The sequence below is a fragment of the Solanum dulcamara genome, chromosome 3 (genome assembly GCF_947179165.1).
Source record: "Solanum dulcamara chromosome 3, daSolDulc1.2, whole genome shotgun sequence".
NCBI lineage: Eukaryota > Viridiplantae > Streptophyta > Magnoliopsida > Solanales > Solanaceae > Solanum > Solanum dulcamara.
Genome location: NC_077239.1, coordinates 58,511,361 through 58,536,340, shown reverse-complemented (window position 1 = coordinate 58,536,340; position 24,980 = coordinate 58,511,361). Strand labels below are relative to the sequence as shown.

The 24,980-nt window shown below is 39.0% G+C and overlaps 1 protein-coding gene across 2 annotated transcripts; it reads right to left on the bottom strand.

Annotated features, from left to right (window-relative positions):
* Positions 1-18,300: 18,300 nt before the first annotated feature.
* LOC129882633 (ethylene-responsive transcription factor-like protein At4g13040) lies at positions 18,301-23,512 on the bottom strand. Of its 2 annotated transcripts, none has more exons than XM_055957010.1 (7): positions 23,124-23,512; positions 22,257-22,316; positions 21,929-22,059; positions 20,422-20,506; positions 19,194-19,368; positions 18,812-18,933; positions 18,301-18,727 (listed from the first exon to the last, which is right to left on the bottom strand). In XM_055957010.1, the coding sequence occupies exons 2-7, from the start codon at positions 22,297-22,299 to the stop codon at positions 18,570-18,572; spliced, it is 714 nt and encodes a 237-aa protein (XP_055812985.1). In that variant the 5' UTR covers positions 22,300-22,316; positions 23,124-23,512; the 3' UTR covers positions 18,301-18,569. The 2 variants fall into 2 exon arrangements, with proteins under 2 accessions (XP_055812985.1, XP_055812986.1); XM_055957011.1 differs by lacking the exon at positions 23,124-23,512 and adding an exon at positions 22,536-22,717.
* Positions 23,513-24,980: the final 1,468 nt, after the last annotated feature.

Genomic DNA, 24,980 nt, shown 5'->3' with positions numbered 1-24,980 from the left:
AAAAATAGTTCTCCCACCGAAGAGTTAGTGAGGATTCCATTTACGGTATGTTGGGGTGGTGACATTCATAAACACTCAAATTCCATCCAGTTCCCACAAGTGGATCCTATGGCCCATAGAACATTGTACTGACAGCAAATTCCTTTCATAGATGGTTTTTGTTAATCTTAATGAAGGGTATTTGGGTTTTTTTACTCTTTTTCAAACCAAGCCTTGATGTTTTGGGACACAATTACGTCCCTTAACAGTGTCATTCAACCCTTTTCCCCTCATAATCACTCCCAAGACATAGACCAAAGTTTCAAGAAGAGAAAAGCTAGGGTTCAAATGTGTTCTTCAAAGTTCTTCAAGAATCTTATTCTTCAAGTATGTAAGATTACTCATAGTGTTGGACTAAGTTTTTCCTCATGTGGTTCATCTAGATTTAGTTAGTAAGAGATTTATCTAGTGTTTTAGCCCAAGTTTTCTTGAATTCTTGGCGTGGTGCAGGCCCTGCAGTAGTGACCACCAAGATACCCACCACGGTCCAGTCGTAGACTTAGGATCATATTTTGAGGTCTTAGGGGAGGGGTCACCACGGAGGGCTTCACGACCAGTGGTGCTCACCATGGTCCATGGTGCCCTGTCGTGGACCTCACCCTGCAGGAGTAAATCTCAGGGTCACCACCACAGTGGCTCACCATGAGGCGTTGTGCTCTGCACGGTCCGTGATGGCCTCTATGGTTATCACCTCGTGCCAAAATTGTAGCTTTTTTTTAGAAATTTTATGTTTTGATCCTCGTTTTCTGACTTTCCAAATTCTGGGGTCTTACAACATGTTCCATTTTTTACATGCATTCTTTATATTTCAGTTAAATTATCATTATCAGTACTTCTTTTCATTTAGTTATTATTTACATTCAGCTATATCACATATCCTGCATTTCATGTACTGATGTCCTTAGATGCTGCATCATTTAATGATGTAGACATAGGTACTCAGTATCATCAACATGGACTCTTTGAGATCAGACTTTATTAGTTTTTGATGAGACCTCCTTCCTTTCGGAGGACTCCTATATAGTTATTTTTTTTGGTATTAGTAGTTTCTTTTGGAGTAGTAGTGGTCTTGTCCTGATACTTATTCATAGTTATTAGAGGTTTTATAGATAGAGTGGAGCCAGTTTAGTCTTTCCATATCTGTTTTAAATATTTATTTCATATTATGTTAAGATATTACAGACAGATGCATGAGATTACATTTAAATATTTTAAATTCTCACCTTTTAAAGCTTTGCTATTGATTTTAGTCTCCCGCCTAGTAGTCAGTCAGGCCAAGAATTTACTTGAGACTAGCAATAGTTTTCGAGTACTGATCACGCCTAAAATATAGACTTGGAGCATGACAACATGTCTCTCATACTCAGTATATTCAAAGTATTGACCGCATATTTTTCGCACTATATTATTTTATAATATAGGTTCGAACGCTCAGCATCCAACTCGCGATTAGTATGACTTCCAATTAGCTTAGTAGCAGTGTTGGTGAATCCTCGTCTTTCAAGGACAATCTTTATATTTCTTTTAGTGATTTAACATTTCAGTTTGCATACAGTTAGAGTTAGTTGGGGGCTTGTCCCATACGTCACTTTAGCAGAGGCTTTTAGATTGACAGTCAAATAGTTATTTTAGCTAGATGTTGTATGAGATGAACTCATTCTTTTGAGTATTCAATTTTAATTATTCAAACTCATCATTTGTTTCAGTTTAGCTTCTGCATTCAGTTATATTCAAAGTACTATTTGTGTTAATCTTAGTGTAATGTCATACCATGAGTTAGCTTGGGGTCATTCTTGGATCTAAGCACCGTGTTATGACTTAGGGGTTGTCACGCACTGGGAGGGTACCCTAGACATAACCGGCACCCGAAGGCCATTTCTGACCCCCGAGCGAACCACCTGGTCCAGTCACTCATTCATTCAATCACATTTTCTTAGCGGGAACTCAATTAATGAAATAATATTCACAATATGAGGGCCAAAGGCCAAATATTCATCAGCTCAACGACAAAAATAATAAGACTCCTCGGATTAACCGCTCAACCTCCCCACACTCCAATCTTTGAAGCCTCTATCCAAGTCTAAAAGGTGCCAATGATAAGTCCATGGCTACCAACAAACAAAATAAAAGAAACAACAACAACAAAACTATACAAGGAACTCCACATCCTTCAGAGATGAGGAGGGCTCACCGACTAGCTGAGAGTGTAAGTGGATCTTCAATGGGGCGCCGGTTGATGATCTCTGGTACCTGTCGCCGTATCATAAAATGATGCAGGCCAAATGGCATCAGTACATGGAATGTACGAGTATGTAAAATGGCCGAAGGAAACAACATCAAGAAAGCATCAATATCAACTCAGGATCTTAACTCATATATATATACATATAACAACTCACTCCAGTGCCCTAAGTCTAACAAGAATAGTTTAGACAGGACCAAATCTCATGCCACATAACTCAACTGATTCGGAGTACCATCAAGACCTAAATGGGAGTTTCTCTTAACCAACAACCATCACCTATGAGCCAATGATAGTACAATAATCAGATGTTGTTGCCACGTCCGTCCATACCTTGCCAGGGCATGAACGCCTCCCTAATCATAGATACCATCAATTAGTCAAGTTCTATCATTTCAGGATAATAAAAATAGGAAACATCCGACTTTAACGGTTCGATCCCAAGGGAAGCATCCGACTTTAATGGTTCCATCCCTACCTACGTTGGCGGCGTAGTTTCTGGGGTTCGAGTATGGACTGTACTCCCACCCGACTCGGTGCTCGATACTCCTCCCACGACTCCATGCTTATAAAACTCCTCCAATCATCTCAAACAAGCCCTCACGGCTAGTTTCATGTGGTACATTGCCACCACATCAACTCGGTTCTCATTTCAACTCAATTAAGTCATAATGGCAAGTCTCATTTAGGACCTTGTCCACTCGTCAATTCCATCCTCAAATCAATTCAATCAAGCCTCATTTAGATAAGCATTTATGACGCTTCCTCAAGACTCATCACAACTCTATGACTTTAGCTCAACAATTCAAGTAGAATAACACATTTAAGGAAAATGACTTAAGCAACATAATCACTTGGCTAAAGAGATCAACAAAACATAATAACAATGTCATCTCCATCAACTCATACTAACATGAAGGATTTTAGGGACTTCTTAGCTCAACAACATCAACACATATAGCATCAAATAAATAGGAGATAGAATTCATACAAACATAAACCATACCAAGAAACTCTATTTTCATGAACATCTAACCTCAAGGCAAGAGTAGGGCACATGGGTGAACTCAACCCATATTTTAGATAGCCTTACATACCTTAGTTAAGACTTGAAGAAAACCTTGTGGTTGGGTCTTCAATGGAGGACTCAAATTTTGAAGCTCTTGGACTCCTTTTTGTTGGAAATGGAGAAGAGGAAGAAAAGAAAGAGAAGCTAGGGCTTTTTAGAGAGAGGGTGAGGCTGAAAAATGTGTTCCCAAAAGACCAAGGGTAACATATATATAATTTGGGTAAGTTCCCAAATTGCCCTTCCTCAAAAGTTCTGAAAATAGGCTAAAAATGCACCTGGCGCGATAGTGGTGCGTCACGCCATTGCAGCGCCAGGCTGAATATGCCTAAAACCTTCACACCTCGTAGTGGCGCGCCGCGCCAGAGACCAAACTACTGAGGCATGTTTCTGGCGCGATAGTGGCACTTCGCGCCCTTACAGCGCCAAGGCAATTGTCTTGAGTAATGGGAATTTGGCCTAAAAAGCCCTGCACAACTTTTAGTGGCGCGTCACGCCAGGGACCAAACTACTGAGGCATGTTCCTGGCGCGATTGTGGCGCGTCGCGCCATTGCAGCGCCAAGGCCATTTCCCCTAGCAGTTGCAACCCAGGCCAAAAATGAAATTCCTGTCGTTCTAGCTCATCTTAGGATCGTCATATCTTTTGACTCCGAACTCCAAAATTTACGTTCTTGGTGGCGTTGGAAAGAAGACTCGATGATTTTTAATTTGATAGGTCATGGGCCACCCAGATTGACGTCCTTCAAAAGATAGGGTCGTTAAAAGTCGACCCTTATACGAACTCATCCTAATTTTAGCCACGATGGATCTTTCAAACTTAACTCGGTCTTAGGGGTCCATAGTGACCCCACATCACCTCTAGCAATGCTCCATCCCTCAGAGACTCATCTTAACTCACGAATATACTTCAATATACTCAGGTTCGACCCCTCCCGAACACAAGAAGGGTCCGAATTTTTGGAAAAATTTTGAGGGGTATTACATTGTCTCCCCCTTGGGATCATTCGTCCTCCAATGATGAGAAATCAAGAATAGACTCGGGGTGCAAATCACAATCAAATCTTAGTTATTCAATCAGTCAAATTCTCAATCAACTATCAATCAAGACTCAAGAAGGCACAAATGAATTCAAGTCAAGGAAATGGTCATTACCTTCAACATTCTCCTCGGTAGGCACGAATAGATAGGGATATTTAGATTTCATGGCTTCCTCCACTTCCCATGTGGCTTTCTCAACAAATTGGTTTCTCCATAGGACTTTGACTGAGGAGAATTTTTTGTTCCTCAGTTTGCGAATTTGGCGATCAAGAATTTGGACTGGAACCTCTTCATAGGATAAGTTATCCTTAATTCCAATGCTATCAATGGGGACTACCAACGAGGGATTGCCCAAGTACTTTTTCAACATCAAAACATGGAATACCGGATGAATAGAGGCTAGCTCTGAAGGCAACTCCAACTCATAAGCAACACTCCCAATCTGCCTCAAGATCTGGTAAGGTCCAATATATCAAGGACTAAGCTTCCCCTTCTTTCCAAACCTCATGACACCCTTCATGGGTGATACTTTCAAATACACCCAATCATCCACCTCAAACTCTAAGTCTCTCCTCCTCACATCGATGTAAGATTTTTGGCGGCTTTGGGCTGTCTTTAGCCTCTCTCGAATAACTCGCACCTTCTCCATGGCTTGATGAACAAGTTCAAGCCCAATCAACTCAGCTTCACCAACTTTAAACCACCCAATAGGAGATTTACACCTCCTTCCATACAAAGCTTCATAAGGAGCCATTTGAATGCTTGCATGATAACTATTATTATATGCAAATTCTATGAGAGGTAAGTGGTCATCCCAACTTCCCTTGAAGTCAAGTACACAGTCCCTCAACATATCTTCCAATGTCTGGATGGTGCGCTCCGCCTGGCCATCTGTTTAAGGATGGAAAGTTGTACTCAAGTTCACCCTCGAACCTAACCCCTTCTGAAAAGATCTCCAAAATTGGGAAGTGAATTGAGCTCCTCTGTCTGAGATAATAGACAAGGTAACCCCATTCAATCTAACGATCTCCTGGATGTATAACTTTGCATAATCGTCTGCGGTATCAGTAGTTTTAACCGCCAAGAAGTGAGCTAATTTCGTCATTCTATCCACAATCACCCAAATAGAATCATGTTGCTTTCGGGACTTCGGCAAGCCTGTAATAAAGTCCATGTTGATCATCTCCCACTTCTATTCTGGAATTTCTATGCTTTGGGCTAAACCACATGGCCTTTGATGCGCAACCTTCACCTGTTGGCAATTCGGGCACTTAGAAACAAATTCCGCAACATCCTTCTTCTTCCCACTCCACCAATAGATTTCCTTCAAGTCATGATACATTTTCGTGGAGCCTGGATGAATGGAGTACCTAGAACTATGCGCTTCAGCCATAATCCTCTCTGGAACATCATCGATATCCGGCACACATAATCTATTTTGGTACCTCAACACACCATCTCCCCCTTTTGTGAAAACCATTACCTCTTGTTTGTGAACAACTCCCTTCAATTGGAGAAGGATGGGATCTTGGTCTTGCTTCTCCTTTACCTCTGCCATAAGTGAGGACGTAGACCCATCCTAAATAGTAACTCCGCCTTCATTGTTCTCTTCCAGATGAACTCCCAATCGAGCTAATATGTGTACCTCCTTCGCCAACTCTCTCCTTCCTTCCTCCACGTGGGCAGTGCTACCCATAGACAACCTGCTAAGAGCATCAACAACAACATTAGCTTTACCTGGATGGTAGAGGATGCTCATATTATAGTCCTTGAGTAGCTCGAGCCATCTCCTTTGCCTCAGGTTGAATTCCTTCTGGCTAAAGACGTATTACAAGCTCTTGTGATCGGTGAATACATCGATATGCACTCCATACAGGTAGTGGTGCCAGATTTTAAGTGCAAACACCATAGCTGCCAGCTCAAGGTCATGAGTTGGGTAATTCCTCTCATGAACCTTAAGCTGTCTTGAAGCATAGGCTATCACCTTCCCTCTTTGCATCAACACACAACCCAAACCAATTCTGGATGTATCACAATAGATCACAAAGCCCTCTGTACCATCGGGCAAGGTTAGAACAGGGGTAGTGGTTAGCTTAGTCTTCAATTTCTAGAAACTCTCCTCACAGGCCTCGGACCATTGGAACTTAGCCTTCTTTTGAGTCAGCTTAGTCAATGGTGATGATATAGAGGAGAATCCCTCTACAAACCTTCGATAATAGCCAGCCAAACCCAAGAAGCTCCTTATCTCTATTGGGGATGTGGGTCTGGGCCAACTCTTTACTACCTCAACTTTCTGAGCATCAACCTGAATACCATCTCCAAATATAATGTGGCCTAGGAAGGCCACTGATGCAAGCCAAAATTCACATTTGGAGAACTTTGCATACAATACCTGGTCTCTCAAAGTTTGCAAGACGACTCTAAGATGATGGGCATGCTCCTCTTTATTCTTGGAGTAAACCAGAATATCATCTATGAACACAATCACAAACATATCAAGATATGGCTTGAATACTCGGTTCATGAGATCCATAAAAGCGGCGGGGGCATTAGTCAACCCAAAGGATATGACCAAAAATTCGAAGTGGCCATAACGAGTCCGGAAAACAGTCTTCAGAATATCACATTCTCTCACCTTTAACTGGTGGTAACCAGATCTCAAGTCTATCTTTGAGAAGCACGTGGTACCCTGAAGCTGATCAAATAAATTATCTATTCTGGGGAGAGGATATTTGTTCTTTACGGTGACCTTATTGAGCTGCCTGTAGTCAATACACATCCTAAGGGACCCATCTTTCTTTCAAACAAATAGGATCGGAGCTCCCCATGGCGAGACACTCGGCCTAATAAATCCCTTATCTAACAAGTCTTTCAACTTCTCTTTCAACTCTCTCAACTCAGCTGGGGCCATTCTATATGGAGGAATTGAGATAGGCTGGGTATCAGGAAGAACATCAATCCCGAAGTCGATCTCCCTATCAGGAGGGACTCCAGGCAGATCTTCAGGAAAGACATCTGGAAACTCGTTGACAATCGGAACCAACTCAAAGGATAGAGACCTAATATTATCACCTTTAACTCAGACAATATAATAAATACACCCTTTTGAGATTAGCTTCCTGGTCCTAAGGTATGAAATAAACTTACCCTTAGGCGCAACCGGACTACCCTTCCACTCTATGACAGCCTCATTCGGGAATTTGAACGTGACAATCTGAGTTCTACAATCAATAGATGCATAACAGACATAGAGCCAGTCCATACCAAGGATCACATCAAAATCAACCATGTCCAACTCAACTAGGTCGGCTAAGGTATCCCTGTGATGAATGGACATAGTGCAATCTCTATAGACTCTCTGAGCTATGACAGAATCACCAACAAGAGTGGCCACACTAAAAGGCTCAAGAAGACATTCAGGAATTTTGTTGAATTTACTAGCCACATAAAGAGTCACAAAAGATAGGGTGGCACCCGGATCCATCAAAACATAGCAATCAAGAGAAGAGACTCGAATCATACCTGTCACGACATTTGGAGAGTCCTCTTGATCCTGGCGGCTACCCATGGCATATAAACGATTTATACCTCCGCTGGTGCCTGAAGTAGTGCCCCTGTGATTACCTCTAGCCAGCGGTGCGGTGGTAGAATGCTGGATGCTATTTCCCCCTGTTGGACACTCCCTCTGAAAATGGCCTATTTGGCCGCATTTATAACAACCAACCCTTCCCGCTCTGCATTCTCCTAAGTGGAGCCTACCACACTTACTGCATGATGGCTTCCCCCTCGCACCTTGACTTACACTGGCCTGGGATTGAGAACCTTGGGGTCTGGAAGTCTGGCGACTCTGACCCGGCCGATCATACCTGTCCTGCGGCATTGTGCGCTGACGGTAGATGAGGCATAATTGGGAGGCCTCTTCTGGAAGAAGGACCTGTTGCCCTTGTTTTGCCTTTGTTTATTCTCATGGCCCGCTGATTTTGCCTTCTTGCTCAGGTGCTCTTCTCTGTCTTTTCTTTTCTCCTCCTCTACCTGCTGAGCATACACCATTAATCTAGAAAGATCCATATCCGAGATCAATAATGCCGCCTTGCACTCCTTCTTCACGTGCGTCCCTAATCCGGAGACGAACTTTCTCATCTTTGACCTCACATCCGGAATCATTTCTGGAGCATACCTGGATAGCTGAATGAACTTCAGGCCATACTCCTTAACTGTCATTCCCTCCTATTTCAGATTAACAAATTCCTCCACCTTCGCTTCCCTCAATTCTCAGGGAAAGAAGTGGTCAAGAAAAGCTCCCTCAAATTTATCCCACCTAGCAAGTTCAGCATCTTCACCTCTACCTTGTTCCCATTGGTTATACCAAATGTTTGCCACATCTTTGAGTTAATAAGACACCAACTCAACCCCCTCAATTTCCGTAGCATGCATAGCTTTTAGGATTTTCCACATTTCATCAATAAAGTTTTGGGGATCTTCATCTACCTTAGAACCCGTGAATGCCGGTGGATTCGTCCTCAGAAAGTCTCTAATTCTAGTGGCAGCAGATGGCTCCTGAGAACTAGAGCTGAGAGTCAGCAAACTCTGATTACCACTTCGGGCAGCCATTAGTTGCGTGAGCATTGCAATTGCCCCTCGAAATTCTGCCTCTGATGTGGGTGCAGGTGGAGTAGATGGCACTTGGGGTGCCTCTGAGTATCTCGCAGGTCGGCCTCTACCCCTTGCCGGGCGTGCCTCGGACTGGGCATCTCGGCATTGTCAATGTTTCTCTGGCTAGCAGTACGTTTAGGAGGCATTATATGTACGTACAAACGCACGAATTAGAAAGGAGTTTTATAGAGTTTAACTCTACCGCACGAGTTCAAAGTATGAAAGAAGTGAAACAATTCCTAATGTCTTATAGCCTCTTGATTATAAGTGTGGTGCACAACACACCCATAAGCAAGACTCTACTAGACACGGCTCCATAGACTCCCTTAGAACCCGTGAATGCCGGTGGATTCATCCAACACACCCATAAGCAAGACTCTTATAGCCTACTGATACCATATTTGTCACGCCCCGAGAGGGTACCCTAGACGTAACCGGCACCCGAAGGCCATTTCTGACCCCCGAGCGAACCACTTGGTCCAGTCACTCATTCATTCAATCACATTTTCTTAGCGGGAACTCAATTAATAAAATACTATTCACAATATGAGGGCCAAAGGCCAAACATTCATCAGCTCAACGACAAAAATAATAAGACTCCTCGGATTAACCGCTCAACCTCCCCACACTCCAGTCTATGAAGCCTCTATCCAAGTCTAAAAGGTGCCAATGATAAGTCCATGGCTACCAACAATCAAAATAAAAGAAACAACAACAACAAAACTATACAAGGAACTCCACATCCTTCGGAGACTAGGAGGGCTCACCGACTAGCTAGGAGTGTAAGTGGATCTTCAACGGGGCGCCGATTGATGATCTCTGGTACCTGTCGCTGTATCATAAAACGATGCAGGCCAAATGGCGTCAGTACATGGAATGTACGAGTATGTAAAATGGCTGGAGGAAACAACATCAAGAAAGCATCAATATCAACTCAGGATCTTAACTCATATATATATACATATAACAACTCACTCCAGTGTCCTAAGTCTAACAAGAATAGTTTAGACCGGACCAAATCTCATGCCACTCAACTCAACTGATTCGGAGTACCATCAAGACCTAAATGGGAGTTTCTCTTAACCGACAACCATTACCTATGAGCCGGTGATAGTACAACAATCAGACATTGTTGCCACGTCCGTCCATACCTTGCCAGGGCATGAATGCCTCCCTAATCATAGATACCATCGATTAGTCAAGTTCTATCATTTCAGGACAATAAAAATAGGAAACATCCGACTTTAACGGTTCGATCCCAAGGGAAGTATCCGACTTTAACGGTTCCATCCATACCTACATTGGCGGCGTAGTTTTTGGGGTTCGAGTATGGACTGTACTCCCACCTGCCTCGGTGCTCGATACTCCTCCCATAACTCTATGTTCATAAAACTCCTCCAATCATCTCAAACAAGCCCTCACGGCTAGTTTCATGTGGTACATTGACACCTCATCAACTCGGTTCTCATTTCAACTCAATTAAGTCATAATGGCAAGTCTCATTTAGGACCTTGTCCACTCGTCAATTCCATCCTCAAATCAATTCAATCAAGCCTCATTTAGATAAGCATTTATGACACTTCCTCAAGACTCATCACAACTCTATGACTTTAGCTCAACAATTCAAGTAGAATAACACATTTAAGGAAAATGACTTAAGCAACATAATCACTTGGCTAAAGAGATCAACAAAACATAATAACAATGTCATCTCCATATACTCATACTAACATGAAGGATTTTAGGGACTTCTTAGCTCAACAACATCAACACATATAGCATCAAATAAATAGGAGACAGAATTCATACAAACATAAACTATACCAAGAAACTCTATTTTCATGAACATCTAACCTCAAGGCAAGAGTAGGGCACATGGGTGAACTCAACCCATGTTTTAGATAGCCTTACATACCTTAGTTAAGACTTGAAGAAAACCTTGTGGTTGGGTCTTCAATGGAGGACTCAAATTTTGAAGCTCTTGGACTCCTTTTTGTTGGAAATGGAGAAGAGGAAGAAAAAAAAGAGAAGCTAGGGCTTTTTAGAGAGAGGGTGAGGCTGAAAAATGTGTTCCCAAAAGACCAAGGGTAACATATATATAATTTGGGTAAGTTCCCAAATTGCCCCTCCTCAAAAGTTCTGAAAATAGGCTAAAAATGCACCTGGCGCGATAGTGGTGCGTCACGCCATTGCAGCGCCAGGCTGAATATGCCTAAAACCTTCACACCTCGTAGTAGCGCGCCGCGCCAGAGACCAAACTACTGAGGCATGTTTCTGGCGCGATAGTGGCGCGTCGCGCCCTTACAGCGCCAAGGCCATTGTCCTGAGTTCTGGGAATTTGGCCTGAAAAACCCTGCACAACTTTTAGTGGCGCGTCGCGCCAGGGACCAAACTACTGAGGCATGTTCCTGGTGCGATAGTGGCACGTCGCGCCATTGCAGCGCCAAGGCCATTCCCCCAGCAGTTGCAACCCAGGCCAAAAATGAAATTCCTGTCGTGCTAGCACATCTTAGGATCGTCATATCTTTTGACTCCGAACTCCAAAATTTACGTTCTTGGTGGCGTTGGAAAAAAGACTCGACGACCTTTAATTTGATAGGTCGTGGGCCACCCAGATTGACGTCCTTCAAAAGATAGAGTCGTTAAAAGTTGACCCTTATACGAACTCATCCTAAACTTAGCCACGATGGATCTTTCGGACTTAGCTCAGTCCTAGGGGTCCATAGTGACCCCACATCACCTCTAACACTGCTCCGTCCCTCAGAGACTCATCTTAACTCACGAATATACTTCAAGATACTCAGGTTCGACCCCTCCCGAACACAAGAAGGGTCCGAATTTTTGGAAAAAATTTGAGGGGTGTTACAGGGGTAGTCTCGGATCGTGACAGTTAACTATGTGTAAATGCCTATCCACTTGTTTTATTACTGCAATTATATATTTGCTACTAATCTTAGTCGGCCTATGATGTGTACCAGTACATCGTATTTGTACTGATGTTACTCCTCTACTTTTTTTGAGTGCAGATCGTGATTTAGATGTGTCTACTAGACCTCATATCTAGAAGAGTTATTTCCAAATCTGAGGGCAAACTTCCATTCGAGTTTCTGTAGATCCTCTTATATACTGATGTCTTTCTTTTCACGTGTTGAGACTTCTAATTATTAGTATTACCATTTCTTAGATTTGTTAGTTAGATGTTTTAGTATGATGAATTTTGATTCTGAGCTGTAATAGTTAGACTTCTACATATTTATTTATTTATTTCAGAATTAAACTTGTTTATCTTGTGTTTCGGCTTTTTGACTAGAACTGTTAGATGAATGCATGATTTAGGTTGACAAGCATTGGTTCATCCAGTGGAAATTTGTGTGAATGCCAGCTACGGCAGTATTTTTTATTAACATAGACGCAATATTTTTTGTACACTTTTATTAATAAATGCATGACACACATGCAATATATATACACTAAATTAGTATTACTTGAAAAGCATAAAGGTTCTTATAAATGTTGATTGAAATTTTGTCATTTATTAAAAGATTTCGTAATACATAAGTTGTCATTTACTATTTTTTTCAAATTATTATTTTATTAACTTTATAATATTTAAAATTAAGGTGTTCTTACATTTATCGAAAACAGGAAAATATACTTTTAAAAATTACGGAGCCTAAAATATACGATGAGAGGAAAATATATGGTAAGAGGTATTAGGAGAATTAATAATTACAAAATCATCTACATATATGGTAAGAGAAAAATATGTTTTAAAATTAAGAAGTCCTAAAATGTATGGTAAAAGAAAAAAAAATATGGTAAGAGGTATTAGGACAATCAATAATTAAAGAGTCTTAAAATATATGGTAAGAGAAAAATATAATTTAAAAATTAAGAAATCCTAAAATATATGATAAGAGAAAAATATATCGTAAGAGTTCTAAGGTTTTCTTTCATCAAAATGTATGAAATTTAATATTCTTAAGTTATTTGTTATTAAACAAGATCCAAAAAAGGTCGCAAAATAATAATATTTTTTTTTATATTTTATCATTTTTATTTTCCATTGTTTCATAAAATGTTATTCTTCATTAGTACTTTTTATGTAGCACTATTATTCACGGAAGTCAAGTTGGAGGAAAGAGTTAAAAATATGAGTTAACTATATCAATTTATATATATTAAGTATAATGTAAAGACTCTTGGTAGATGACTCTCAATTTTCTTCCATCGCAACTTTACGTTGTCATCTTTTATTTTACCATAATCATGTTTGTTATTGTTAATATGTTACAAGTAGTTGCGTTATATTATTATGCTCATATATAATGTAGTTCGTTTTACTTTCACCTCATTGTTTACAATGTGTTTTCATGTATCAATACCAACATAATTTTGACTTTTAATATCAATGAAAAAGATTTATTCACTACATTTAATTTTGCTCCTAAATTGTTAGTAGTTTAAGTTATTTTTGTAAGATTTTGTACTTTATAATATAATGTACACACAATTATATATTTTTTTATATACATTTATTATTAGCTAACTCGATACACACGTACAAAGCACGTACACTTAACTAGTTAATATTAAAATGCTCAAAGACCAACATTATACACTTATGGGTTGTTTCATAGAGTATATAAAAATAATGCTAAATAAAGTGCATTAGTAATACATGCACTAGCAATGCTTACATTAATTATGAAGTGATTATTTCTTATGCATTGTTTGGTTTGGTGTATTAAAAATAGCATGCATTGTATAATTTATTGTGAAAATATTACCCTCCACAAATATGATGGAAAAGATATAAAAAAAAAAGTTTTGAGGAGCAATTGGGTCTTTAACCATGCTAATGCATGCATTAAAAATCTCATTGCATTACTAATACCATGGATTTCCATGTATTAGTAATACATTCATCAATACATAATAGAGTGTATAGCGAATGCAAGAATTAGTCATACATAGCATGAAAAAGTGTACCAAATAAGGTACTACTAATACACAAAGTTAATGCATGTATTATTTTTACTAATATACTCTACTAAACGACCCCTTAGGTGGAAGGTTCAAATCTCACCAAGCCCCCCTTTTTTGTCTTGAGACTCCTAAAACTTAAGATGTCGTTTGGTTGAAAACAAGTTATTCCATCATTAATTATCATGTGATTAGCTATTCTGGGATATCTTATTCCACCATGTATATGGGATAACTTATCCCATTACTATGGTATAAATGATGGAATAAATTATCCCAAACTTAGCAATCAAACAAGACACCAAAATTTTATCCTGAAACTATTATTTTATCCCATAATTATTTATTTTCATCCCTTGTACCAAACTAACCCTAAAAGTATGAGTTATCACACATCTCTATCTTTGGGACACAAGGACTTGGATGGCTGGAAATGTCCAACCATAAAGACTTCAAGAATTAATCTTTGGGAGTGAAAAGTACTGATCTCTCAATGATAGACCAGTTCAAGAGGGTGATCAATCCAAGATTTTGGCAAAGTCATGAGAACCAAACGTGGAAAATTCTTGCTTGTCTAAAGTTCTTTTCCAACAGAAACTGTCTCATAGCCATATATATATATACATACATATATATACATACATATATATAACATATGTATATACATGTATGTATATATATATATACATACATGTATATACATATGTTATATATATATATATATATATATATATATCCATCTAGTATTTACTGAGAAAAGATGGTGCAGGGGGCCTCCACTAAGGTGAATGTTATTGAACCCAAACATTAAAAGCCATACGAATGCCCTCATAGTGGCAGGAGTCAATATCCATTAGGAAAGTTTGGACTACATGTTTAACGTCCTCCAGCTCTAGGTAATAGTGGAACGATTACAACATGTGTGTCGCGGTACGTATAATCTTACTTTCCTGGCGAACCAACTGATCTATCTCCCTTTGCTCCTCTAAGGACAAACTCCCAACCAGAGGAAGCTGAGGAAATGGTGGTGAATAGGGCTCCGCCGGGGGTTGGACGGGTACTCCTCAAAGAATAAGATTTTCTGCTAGATCCCATATTTCCCTGGGATTGTAGTTCAATTGGTCAGAGCGTAACGACCTGGGGAACGACTCTAGTAGCTCCGGCGGTGCTTTAGAGAGTTTAGGAGAATTTTATTGGCGGCAATAGGAATTAGGCTATTTTGACAGTTTTTCGTGTGTGTTAGTCCATGGATTTTTTAGGTGTCGGGGGTTCGGGTCGAAATTTCTTGGATTCTTCAATAGTAGCGTTTGTAATGACCTAGAAAACGACTCCAGTAGTACTGGCAGCGCATTAAAGCGGTTTAGGAGCATTTTATTTGCGACGTAATAGGAATTAGGCAATTTTGCCAGTTTTTCGTGTGTGTTAGCCCACGGATTTTTTTAGGTACCGGGGGTCCGGGTTGAATTTTCTTGGATTCTTCCATAGTAGCGTCTGTAAAGACCTAGGGAACGACTCCAGTAGCCCCAGGCGTGCATTAGAGGGGTTTAGGAGCATTTTATTGGGGACGCAACAGGAATTAGTCGATTTTGCCAGTTTTTTGTGTGTGTTAGCCCACTAATTTTTTAGGTGCCGGGGGTCTGGGTTGAATTTTCTTGGATTCTTCCATAGTAGTGTTCATAACGACCTAGGGAACCACTACAACAGCCCCGGCGGTGCATTAGAGGAGTTTAGGAGCATTTTATTAGCGATGCACTAGTAATTAGTCGATTTTGCCAGTTTTTTGTGTGTGTTAGCCCATGGATTTTTTAGGTGCTGGGGTCCGGGTCGAATTTTCTTAGATTCTTTCATAGTAGAATCCGTAACGACCTAGAGAACTACTCCAGTAGCCCCGGTGGTGCATTAGAGGGATTTAGGAGTATTTTATTGACGACGCAATAGAAATTAGGCAATTTTTTTAGTTTTTCGTATGTGTTAGCCCACGGATTTTTTAAGTGCCAGGGGTCCGGATTGAATTTTCTTGGATTCTTCCATTATAGCGTCCGTAACGATCTGGATAATGACTTCAGTAGCCCTGACCTGAACATGTACATCCGACCTTTCTTCTTGATTATGAATCAAGAAAGACGAGATCTGGATTGCTGAAATTGTCTAAGTGGAAATAGCTTTATTATCATTCAATGCGCATCTTGTATTTTAAAAAAATTGGGGGCAATATAATCCTTACGTAAGGGCCATCCTATCCAACTTTCAGGCATTAAGATACGTTTCAAGCGTGGATGATTATCATAAGAGATTTCCAACATATCATATGATTCTCGTTCTTAAAAATCCACGTTTTTCCAAACCCAGAAAACAGACGGAATTCTAGGATTCCTCCTGGAGGCAAATACTTTTATGCATGGAATCAGAACTTAATAAATTTCAAACTTTCTATTCCATATCCGTTGCAACTAGTATTTGGGTGTTTTTGCTTGAGTTGTACGAGATGAAAGTCTCATATACGGTTCTCAGAGGAGGAGTTCCGCCTATCTCAATAAAGTATATGATTGGTTATAGAGATGATAAATCTTTGGCCTGTAAATTCAATGAATGAATATTACCTCTCGATGATTTTGAATCAGATCAATATCATGAATAACAATATATGAACTATCAAATCAATTCGTCGCTGAGAATTGAATAGTATAACATAGGAAGAAGGGATGTCACGATTGGGGTTTTGAATAAAACGACCTTTTTATTTTTTATTTTTTTTATTTTCATATTGAAAAAGTAATAAGAATGAGAGGTGTTAAGCTTTTTATCATCCTGACGTCGAGCTATTTTTCCGTAGGATCTCCCCTACAGTATCGTCACCGCAGTAGAGTTTAACCACCAAGTTCGGGATGGATTGGTGTGGTTCCTCTACGCCTAGGACACCAGAACATCGAACCATGAACGAAAAAAGGCATGAGAGAAAAGCATATTGGCTAGTGATTGTGATGCCCCAATTCTTAACTGGAGGGGACACCAAAGGCATCTGCCCTAGGAAGATCCTTTTCAAGTTTGAATTTGTTCATTTGGAATCTGGGTTCTTCTACTTCATATTTATTTAATATGAATATTTTCTTTATTTAATATGAATATTTTTCCTCTCTTTTTTTATATCATTCCTTAAGTCCCATAGGTTTGATCCTGTAGAATTTGACCCATTTTCTCATTGAACGAAAGATACGAAATAAATTCGATTGATAAAAGTACCATGTGAAATCTTCGGTTTTCCCCCTTCCTCAATCTCTATCCCATAGGTACAGTCTTTGAATCAATAGAGAACCTTTTCTTCTGTATGAATCAATACTATTCCATTCCAAATCCTTCCCGATTTTATCGAGTGACATTGCTTCTTCGGCCCGAACCGAGGAATCCCTTAGATATGATGCAAAAGGGTTCTTGGTCTATCCTTGATCAGAGATTTCTCTATGAAAAATATGAATCGGATTTTGAAGAAGGGAAGGGAGAAGGAGCCCTTGACCCACAGGAGGATTTATTCAATCACATAGTTTGGGCTCCTAGAATATGGCGCCTTTGGGGCTTTCTATATGTATATACATGTATATATGTATATATATATATATATATATATATATGTATGTATATATATACATATATATGATATAATGTTACATTGCCATCTAAAGAAAACTGAACCGCCTTCCCACCACACATTATAATTTTATCTTCCCTGTCCCTTTTGCACACACAAAAAAAAGCACTTGTATTATTTTTATTTTATATAATTTTAGTCTACGATCAATTTAAATTCAAATGTAAATTGTAATAACAATAACATATTTAGTGTAATTCCACTAGTGGAGCTTGAAAAGAATAGGACATATACTCACTTTACACCTACCTTTTGGGTAGAGAGTTTTTTTTTATAGATCCTTAGCTCAAAGGAAGTAATCAAAGCAGGATATTAAAGGAAAATAACGACAAAATAAAAAAAAAAGATAAATAAGCAAATGGAGCAACAGTAGTAGAAGAAATGAAAAATAAGATACTATATGAATACCAAATAAGGAGAAGCTGAGTAAAGGAGACAGACCCCTGCCTCTCCCACATAAAAGTACAACAACACTTGGCACCTACTATCCTTCTGCCCAAATCCTCGATCAAAGTCACTTTCATGTGTCAAAGTTCATCAAGCACGACAATAGGTCTGGAAGCATGCACAATAACATACTTGTGATCAAATTCAATTAACACTTGACACCTACTATCCTTCTGCCCAAATCCTCGATCAAAGTCACTTTCATATGTCAAAGTTCATCAAGCATGACAATAGGTCTGGAGGCATGCACAATAACATACTTGTGATCAAATTCAATTAACTTTGCAAATAGAAAGACAATATATCATCATCCACCCTACTAGGGGCACCTATATTTGTGTAAAATCTATACGAATACCAGAATCATCGAGTTGTAAGTACATGGTTGAACAGCTTAACAGAATCAGTAGAACTAATTTTTCAGCGTGCACAAAATGGATGCGAGAGGAGGGCATCAAGAGAACAACATGCCGTGCTCTAAATCTTCAGAGGCTGAAAAACCATTGCTTTCCGGCTCCCCTCCCTCCTCTTCCTCATCCTCCTCACTGTTCTGTGCTGAAGTTAAAGGCTCAGATTTCCTCCGTGCACCAGCCCCACTTCTTCTTCGAGTTTCTGCAAAAATATTTAATCTGATTAGTACTGTAGCCACCAAGAACTGCTACAATGACTAGAACTGGCAACAGCATTGGGACTTGCTCTTATTAGTAATCGCTGAGCGTGTAAATGCCAAAAAATCATCCCACTTGAAATGTCTTAGTTCCTGCTTCTCCTCCTCTGAAAGTTCAAAATTCGGTTCCCTCCCACACATAAAAGCAGCCCTACAAATTCAAAAGGAAAAAGAAAATTTCCATCCATATTAAAGCTTCCATAGAAGAATCATCTAATTGCAATAGAACTGCACAAGGATCTTGTTGCTGTAAATTTCTGAAAATTGGTAGATGAACCCTAGGAAATCCCATCTTAATCAGATACCAGTAAGGTACAAGCCTGTCGAACATTTGAAATTTTAAGCATCACACTGAAGGGGGAGCAGAATTTAATAAGGTGAAGAGAAATAAATTTTCAGGCAGTATGATACCTGTCATACAGTCTAGCAGCTTCTTCTTGAGTGCCGACTGTACCCAAGTGGATTTGTTTCTTATCAACTTTTATTGCAGCTTGCCATTTCATATTTTTAAAGTACACACCTCTCATAAGACATGGTTCTTGGTTTTCAAAGTGCTTTCTCCTGTGTCGCTTTCTGCGTTTAACTTCTGGAACAGCAAATGCACAAATGTTATTTCACGGGATGCAAACAGCACTTCTAAAGACACGAGATTCCTTACAAAATGCTCGATGTGAATATTCCTTCACAGAGATTTCTGGAATTAGAGGGTCTTTCGGTCAAGCCAAGAACTGGTGATTTAAGTAGGAGTATTCAAATAACTCCTAGCTAATCACAAGTTGATTCAGGTAAAGAACAAAATGGAGCAATTCATCATTTGATAGAACTTTTTGATGATATGCTGATGACAGAAATCAGCAGCTAAGTTTCAAGTAACATATCCCACAAACATGAAATATCGATACTCTGAGGCCAGAAGAATTTCTATACAATGTGAACTAGGGATAATAGCAACATATGGCTTTTCAAAAGGCTAGATGGAAGAAGTTATATATCACGACTATTGAGGATTAGAGGAACCTAATAAATTACTCAAGGTGATTCCTTTTTTTATTTTACGAGAATAGAAAAGCAGGGTAATCACACACATGAGCAATAAAAGCATCGTCCATAAATGAGCTTCATGTTGTTGAGCCTTTCTTGAGCTTTCGTCTGCAATAGACAGCTGCTTCATGGCGCTGTTCAATTAATTATCATGTTTCATTCAAATATACTTGCAGAAAATAATTCATAAGCACATTTATAGGATTCCACTGTCTATCCTCATCAGTCTGTCCCCCAACCCCTCCACCCCCCTTCTTAATCATCTGCCTTTTTTTATTTTCCTATCTACCCTAAGCTTTTTCCTTGCTCCTTTAAACCTGTTTTTAATGAACCAGCAGCTCTAGACTTTGTAAAGCACCATAGTTCCCGTCAGGTGATATGAGATAAGAACTTTGTTTCAGAAGCAACAAAATTTTAAAGTCAGTTAAACAAAATGCGGGACTGAACTATTATGTGCCGTTATGTAGAAGATACCGAAACAAACATATTTGAATTCCGTTGTATGTACCATAAAGATCAGCAGGATCTACCTTAATATAATGAAATAGAAGAACAGGCAACTAGGTGATCAAACTATCATTAGCATATAAGAAAAAACCTGGCAATTGTTGAGCGGTCTGCTCCATCAAGGAGCCAGAGGCATGACTATTCGATGATCCAGGAACAACCTTAATAGCAATTTTCTGGAGAGCATTGAAACAATAGATTAGGATATAAAGAATGCCAGTAGAACTTAGTGTTTATAAAGAAAACATCAAATTTAATGGATCAGGCAGAGGATTCCACATGATCCTTTGTAAATTAACATCCTATTGACTGGGAAGAAAATATGCATGCTAATCTGCTCACCACAGTAGTGATAGTTGTGGCATAACATGTTAGTAATCAATTATTCTTTCCTTGCTGAAAGTGAAGCAAAAGCAAATATTTGGAGAGAAAACTGGACAGAACCTTAGATATTTAAAGATTTGACTTCATCATTCCAATTAACTTTATTTTTAATAGTCAGAATGCTATCAGTTCTAGCAGACAAAACAAACATGGTTGGCTATCCACTAAAATCTCATTGCTTGGAGACATTATTAAAAAACCTCCTCCAGTGGACACATTTTCTTTTTCCCTTTTGTGTGTCATAGCCAGTATTAATTTACACAGAAAAACAACTGAATTGAATTTGCGTCAATCAGACATAAAAATCTTTTTCAATATAAACACTTTCTGTAGAGAACAAGCTGAAACACACACAATACAGCAGAAGACATAGCAGCATAGCAAAGTTGTCATATCTTGCAAAATGCGGTAAATTTTTCACTTAGACTTTCCTTTTCCAAGGAACCAAATAACTATCTATGCTGAGGAAGCCACTTCCACTAATTTGATCAGTATTCTGGAAAATGTTTTACATAGTTCTGAAGATAAAAATCAACACATTTATCATAGAATTTCTGAGCTTCTGTATTATGCAAACTAGTTTGCTTAAGCATGAAGGTATGGAGTAACTACTTAGGTTTAGTAGGAGACATACAAAATAAACTCTCAAATAGTTTAATTCTAGCAGATTAACTTACTGCTATTGAAACCAGACAATCTTTTCGCAATAACCCAAAATAGAAGGAAATGGATCAGAGACAATATCCCTTTGGATTACAGCTTAGGAAAGTTGCATCACATACTGCTTCTTCAATTAGATCATCCATAAAAACCATTGGGCTGAAAACTAATTCATTTGCTGATTCATGACACAGTTGAGTGCAGGCAATGGAGCCTGTCCTAAAATTGTTAAAGGTGACTCCACATTGCTTCCATCTCATTTTAAGCTAAATGTTAGTGTCTAAACCACTACATCCTTCTTACTTGCTTTCCAATTCAGAAGTAGAATCTAGTCTTCAAAGATTATTTGGAGACTTTTGAAAACAAAATCATGCAAATTTAGACGTTCATGCTCATGCAACATATTAGCACAATAGTGAAATATATAGATAATGCTATCACTTCTCGTTCAGATAAATTAAAATTAGTAACTGAAGGGATGCAGCTAGAATAATGAGAATGAGTTTAAGATAATATAGTGTGGGAATACCAAACATCAATAAAGTTATTCATACCTCTTTTGACTCATCAATATCAGTTAATGGCATTGGATAGACACTAGTGGGTTTGTTGTTGAAGAAACGATGTTCAGCAAAGTGTCCATTCTCAGAAAACTTTGGCAGCGGAACCAAGAAGGTGCTTCGTCCTTCATAATCATTAGGGGATCAAGAAAAGTTATCCAAAAATATTGCTAAAATTGTAAAGTAACCCGAGAGTGAAAACAGAGCATTCTAGTTTACAATAGATAGATAACTTGACAATTGTAATATACAAACTACAGAAACTATGAGTTTATCGGACTGCAATGATTATAATAAACCAAAATGCACTAACTTTCCATACCAGAGCAAAGTCCTAACAGCTTGCGTCTTCGGATGCTCACCATAGCTCACCAAATTATGCCTAGCAGATTTCCAACAGAAGGAAAATTAGAAGAGGAAAAGAAAAGTGGAGACACATTTCCATTTGTAGATAGCAAAATGTTGCCAACTTGTTAGGCAAAGTAGAAGAAATGCCTAATGTGGCTCTTAGATTGCTGGGAATTGAGATCATGTATGAAGCAAGGTGGATTCACTAATAAAACACTATGTAAGTGAAATCTGAATACGTTATGAGCATTACATATATGATCACTTCCAGAAGAAAGTCAGCTAGCAGCCTGTGGCTGGGGAAACATTGCTAAAATTCTGACAACACGGATGTCCGAGTTAAAAATTAAGACTTTGTCATTCCACACTAGTTAATATTCCAGCTAAAATTAAGCCGAAAAAACAAGTAGGAGAAGTTTTAGACTTGCAATTGAGATGTAAAAATGAATGGTTAACATTTAGAATCTTAAACATTCAAGTGACAACACCAAGGACTAAAAATAAAAGTAAAAACATGAACCCCCAAGTAGAAGAAAAGATTAGTGTAGCAGGCATTGAAGATAATATTTCGATAAAATAGATGTATAAATACAGGCTGTTGGAAGATAAGGTTATATGTAGACCAAGTCAACCCTTACCAACCTACCACCTTTTGTGGAGAAGAACAAAGATGCAAACTTTCCAAGACTAGAGACATCAAAACAATCAGAACAAGGGGGGAAAAAGTAGCATTTGTCATCATCCAAAGCACAATGACCGAGGTCAGTAATAACAAATTATCCCACATGTTAAACCATAAGTCAAAAGTAGCTAAAAAGAAACAAAACCAAGTTAATAGTACCTTAAAACTACAACAAGACTGGAGTAACAAGAAGAAGAAAAGTGGTTGGTGAAGGAAGCGTGGAAACCGAGAAAATCAAGAATCTGAAATGGGGATTTTGGTGAAAAGAAGAAGGATTTTTAAGTTGAAAAGGGGGAAGAAGGTGGTGAAGAAGGGAGATTGTGAAGAGGGTGTGGTAGAAAAAGAGAGAGAAAGAGGTGAAGATTGTGTTTGTAATTGTAGTTGTTGTTGTTGTTACTCATGCATCTACCACCTTTTGTTTTTATTTCTACTCTCATTATGTCTTTCTTTTCTTAACACTGGCTGGCTGCCTGCCTGCCTGCCTTGGTGATGCTGGTAACCCAAAAAGCCTCTCTACTAGCTTTGGGGTTAGTGGGGGTTGTGGGGTAGAAAGAGAAACAAACAAAGAGTTAATATGTATAGAGAGAGTTGTTAAATAACCATTTTGCCCCTATGGTTCCCATGACAAGATTATTCATATTTTGATGACAAGAATGCCCTTGATTAATCTATAGCCTCTTATTTGGGGAAAAAGATCCTAAAAAGAATCCTATTTCCTCATGTGAAAAAGGGAATGCAATATTATTGTTTTGGATATCGGGGGCCGCTAATTTTGCAAACTTTCGGGGGTGCTTTCAAATGTTTAATTAAATAAATTCTTCTAAAATTATGTGTTTAAGATTAAAAAAACTATCATTCTAACTTGGCAAATTGGCTTTGTTGATGGCCAAATACACTTCTATTAGATGGTTGAATAACAGATTAGATTTATCTACAATTTTCTAGGAATGTTTTTTTCCCATCGAGTAGGTCTGGGGATTATTGTTTGTACTTGCTCTATTTAATTAATATTTTAAGATATACAACAACAACAACCCAGTGAAATTCCACAATATGGGTCTGGGAGGGTAAAGTGTACGCAGACCTTACTCCTACCAAGGAACGACGGCTGTTTCCGAGAGACCCTCGACTCAATAGAAGCATAAAAAGAGGTCAGATAAGGCTAATAAGTTCAAAGCGATATAAAAAAGCAAATAACGAAAATGACACAGATAAAATAGAGTAATCAAAGTACAGAAAGTAATAAATAATAATAGAAATCAGAGCACAAAAAATTATAAAGTTCCGCCAACTTCGCCTCCTTCCTCTCTATCTTATAAAGTTCCTTACTCATCCACTTCCCCACCTCATCTTTGCTTTCTATCAACTTCGCATACGCCATCTTCTTTGCTTCCACCTTCTCTTGCACTTCTTCATTCCACCACCAGTCCCTTCGATGCCGACCACGGCTACCTATCGAGACTCCCAATACTTCCCTTGCTACAACCCTAATACAACTAGTCGTCCTATCCCACATACTATTCGCATCCCCACTACTATTCCAGGCCCCCATATCCTTCAATTTCTCTCCCATCTCCACGGTACTAGACGTGGTCAAACTCCCCCATCTGATCCTAGGTCGGTCATCCCTGACCCTCTTCTTCCTCGTCATCTTGATCCCTAAATCCATCACCAAGAGCTTATGTCGGGTCGTAAGGTTGTCGATCGGAATAACCTTACCGTCTTTGCACATACCTTTATCATTCTTTCTAAGGAGTAAATAATCTATCTCACACTTAGCCACCGAACTACAGAAGGTTACCAAGTGGCCCTCCTTCTTTGAGAAACTCAAATTGGCTATCACCAACCAAAAAGCTCTTGCGAAATCCAAAAGTAAAACTCCTCCTCCATTTCTGTCCCCGAAGCCAAATCCTCCATGCACATCATCATACCCTCCCGAAATAGACCCGATGTTCCCATTGAAATCCCCTCTTCCCCCGTGAAAAGCTTCTCAGTAGACGGTATGCCTCTCACTAA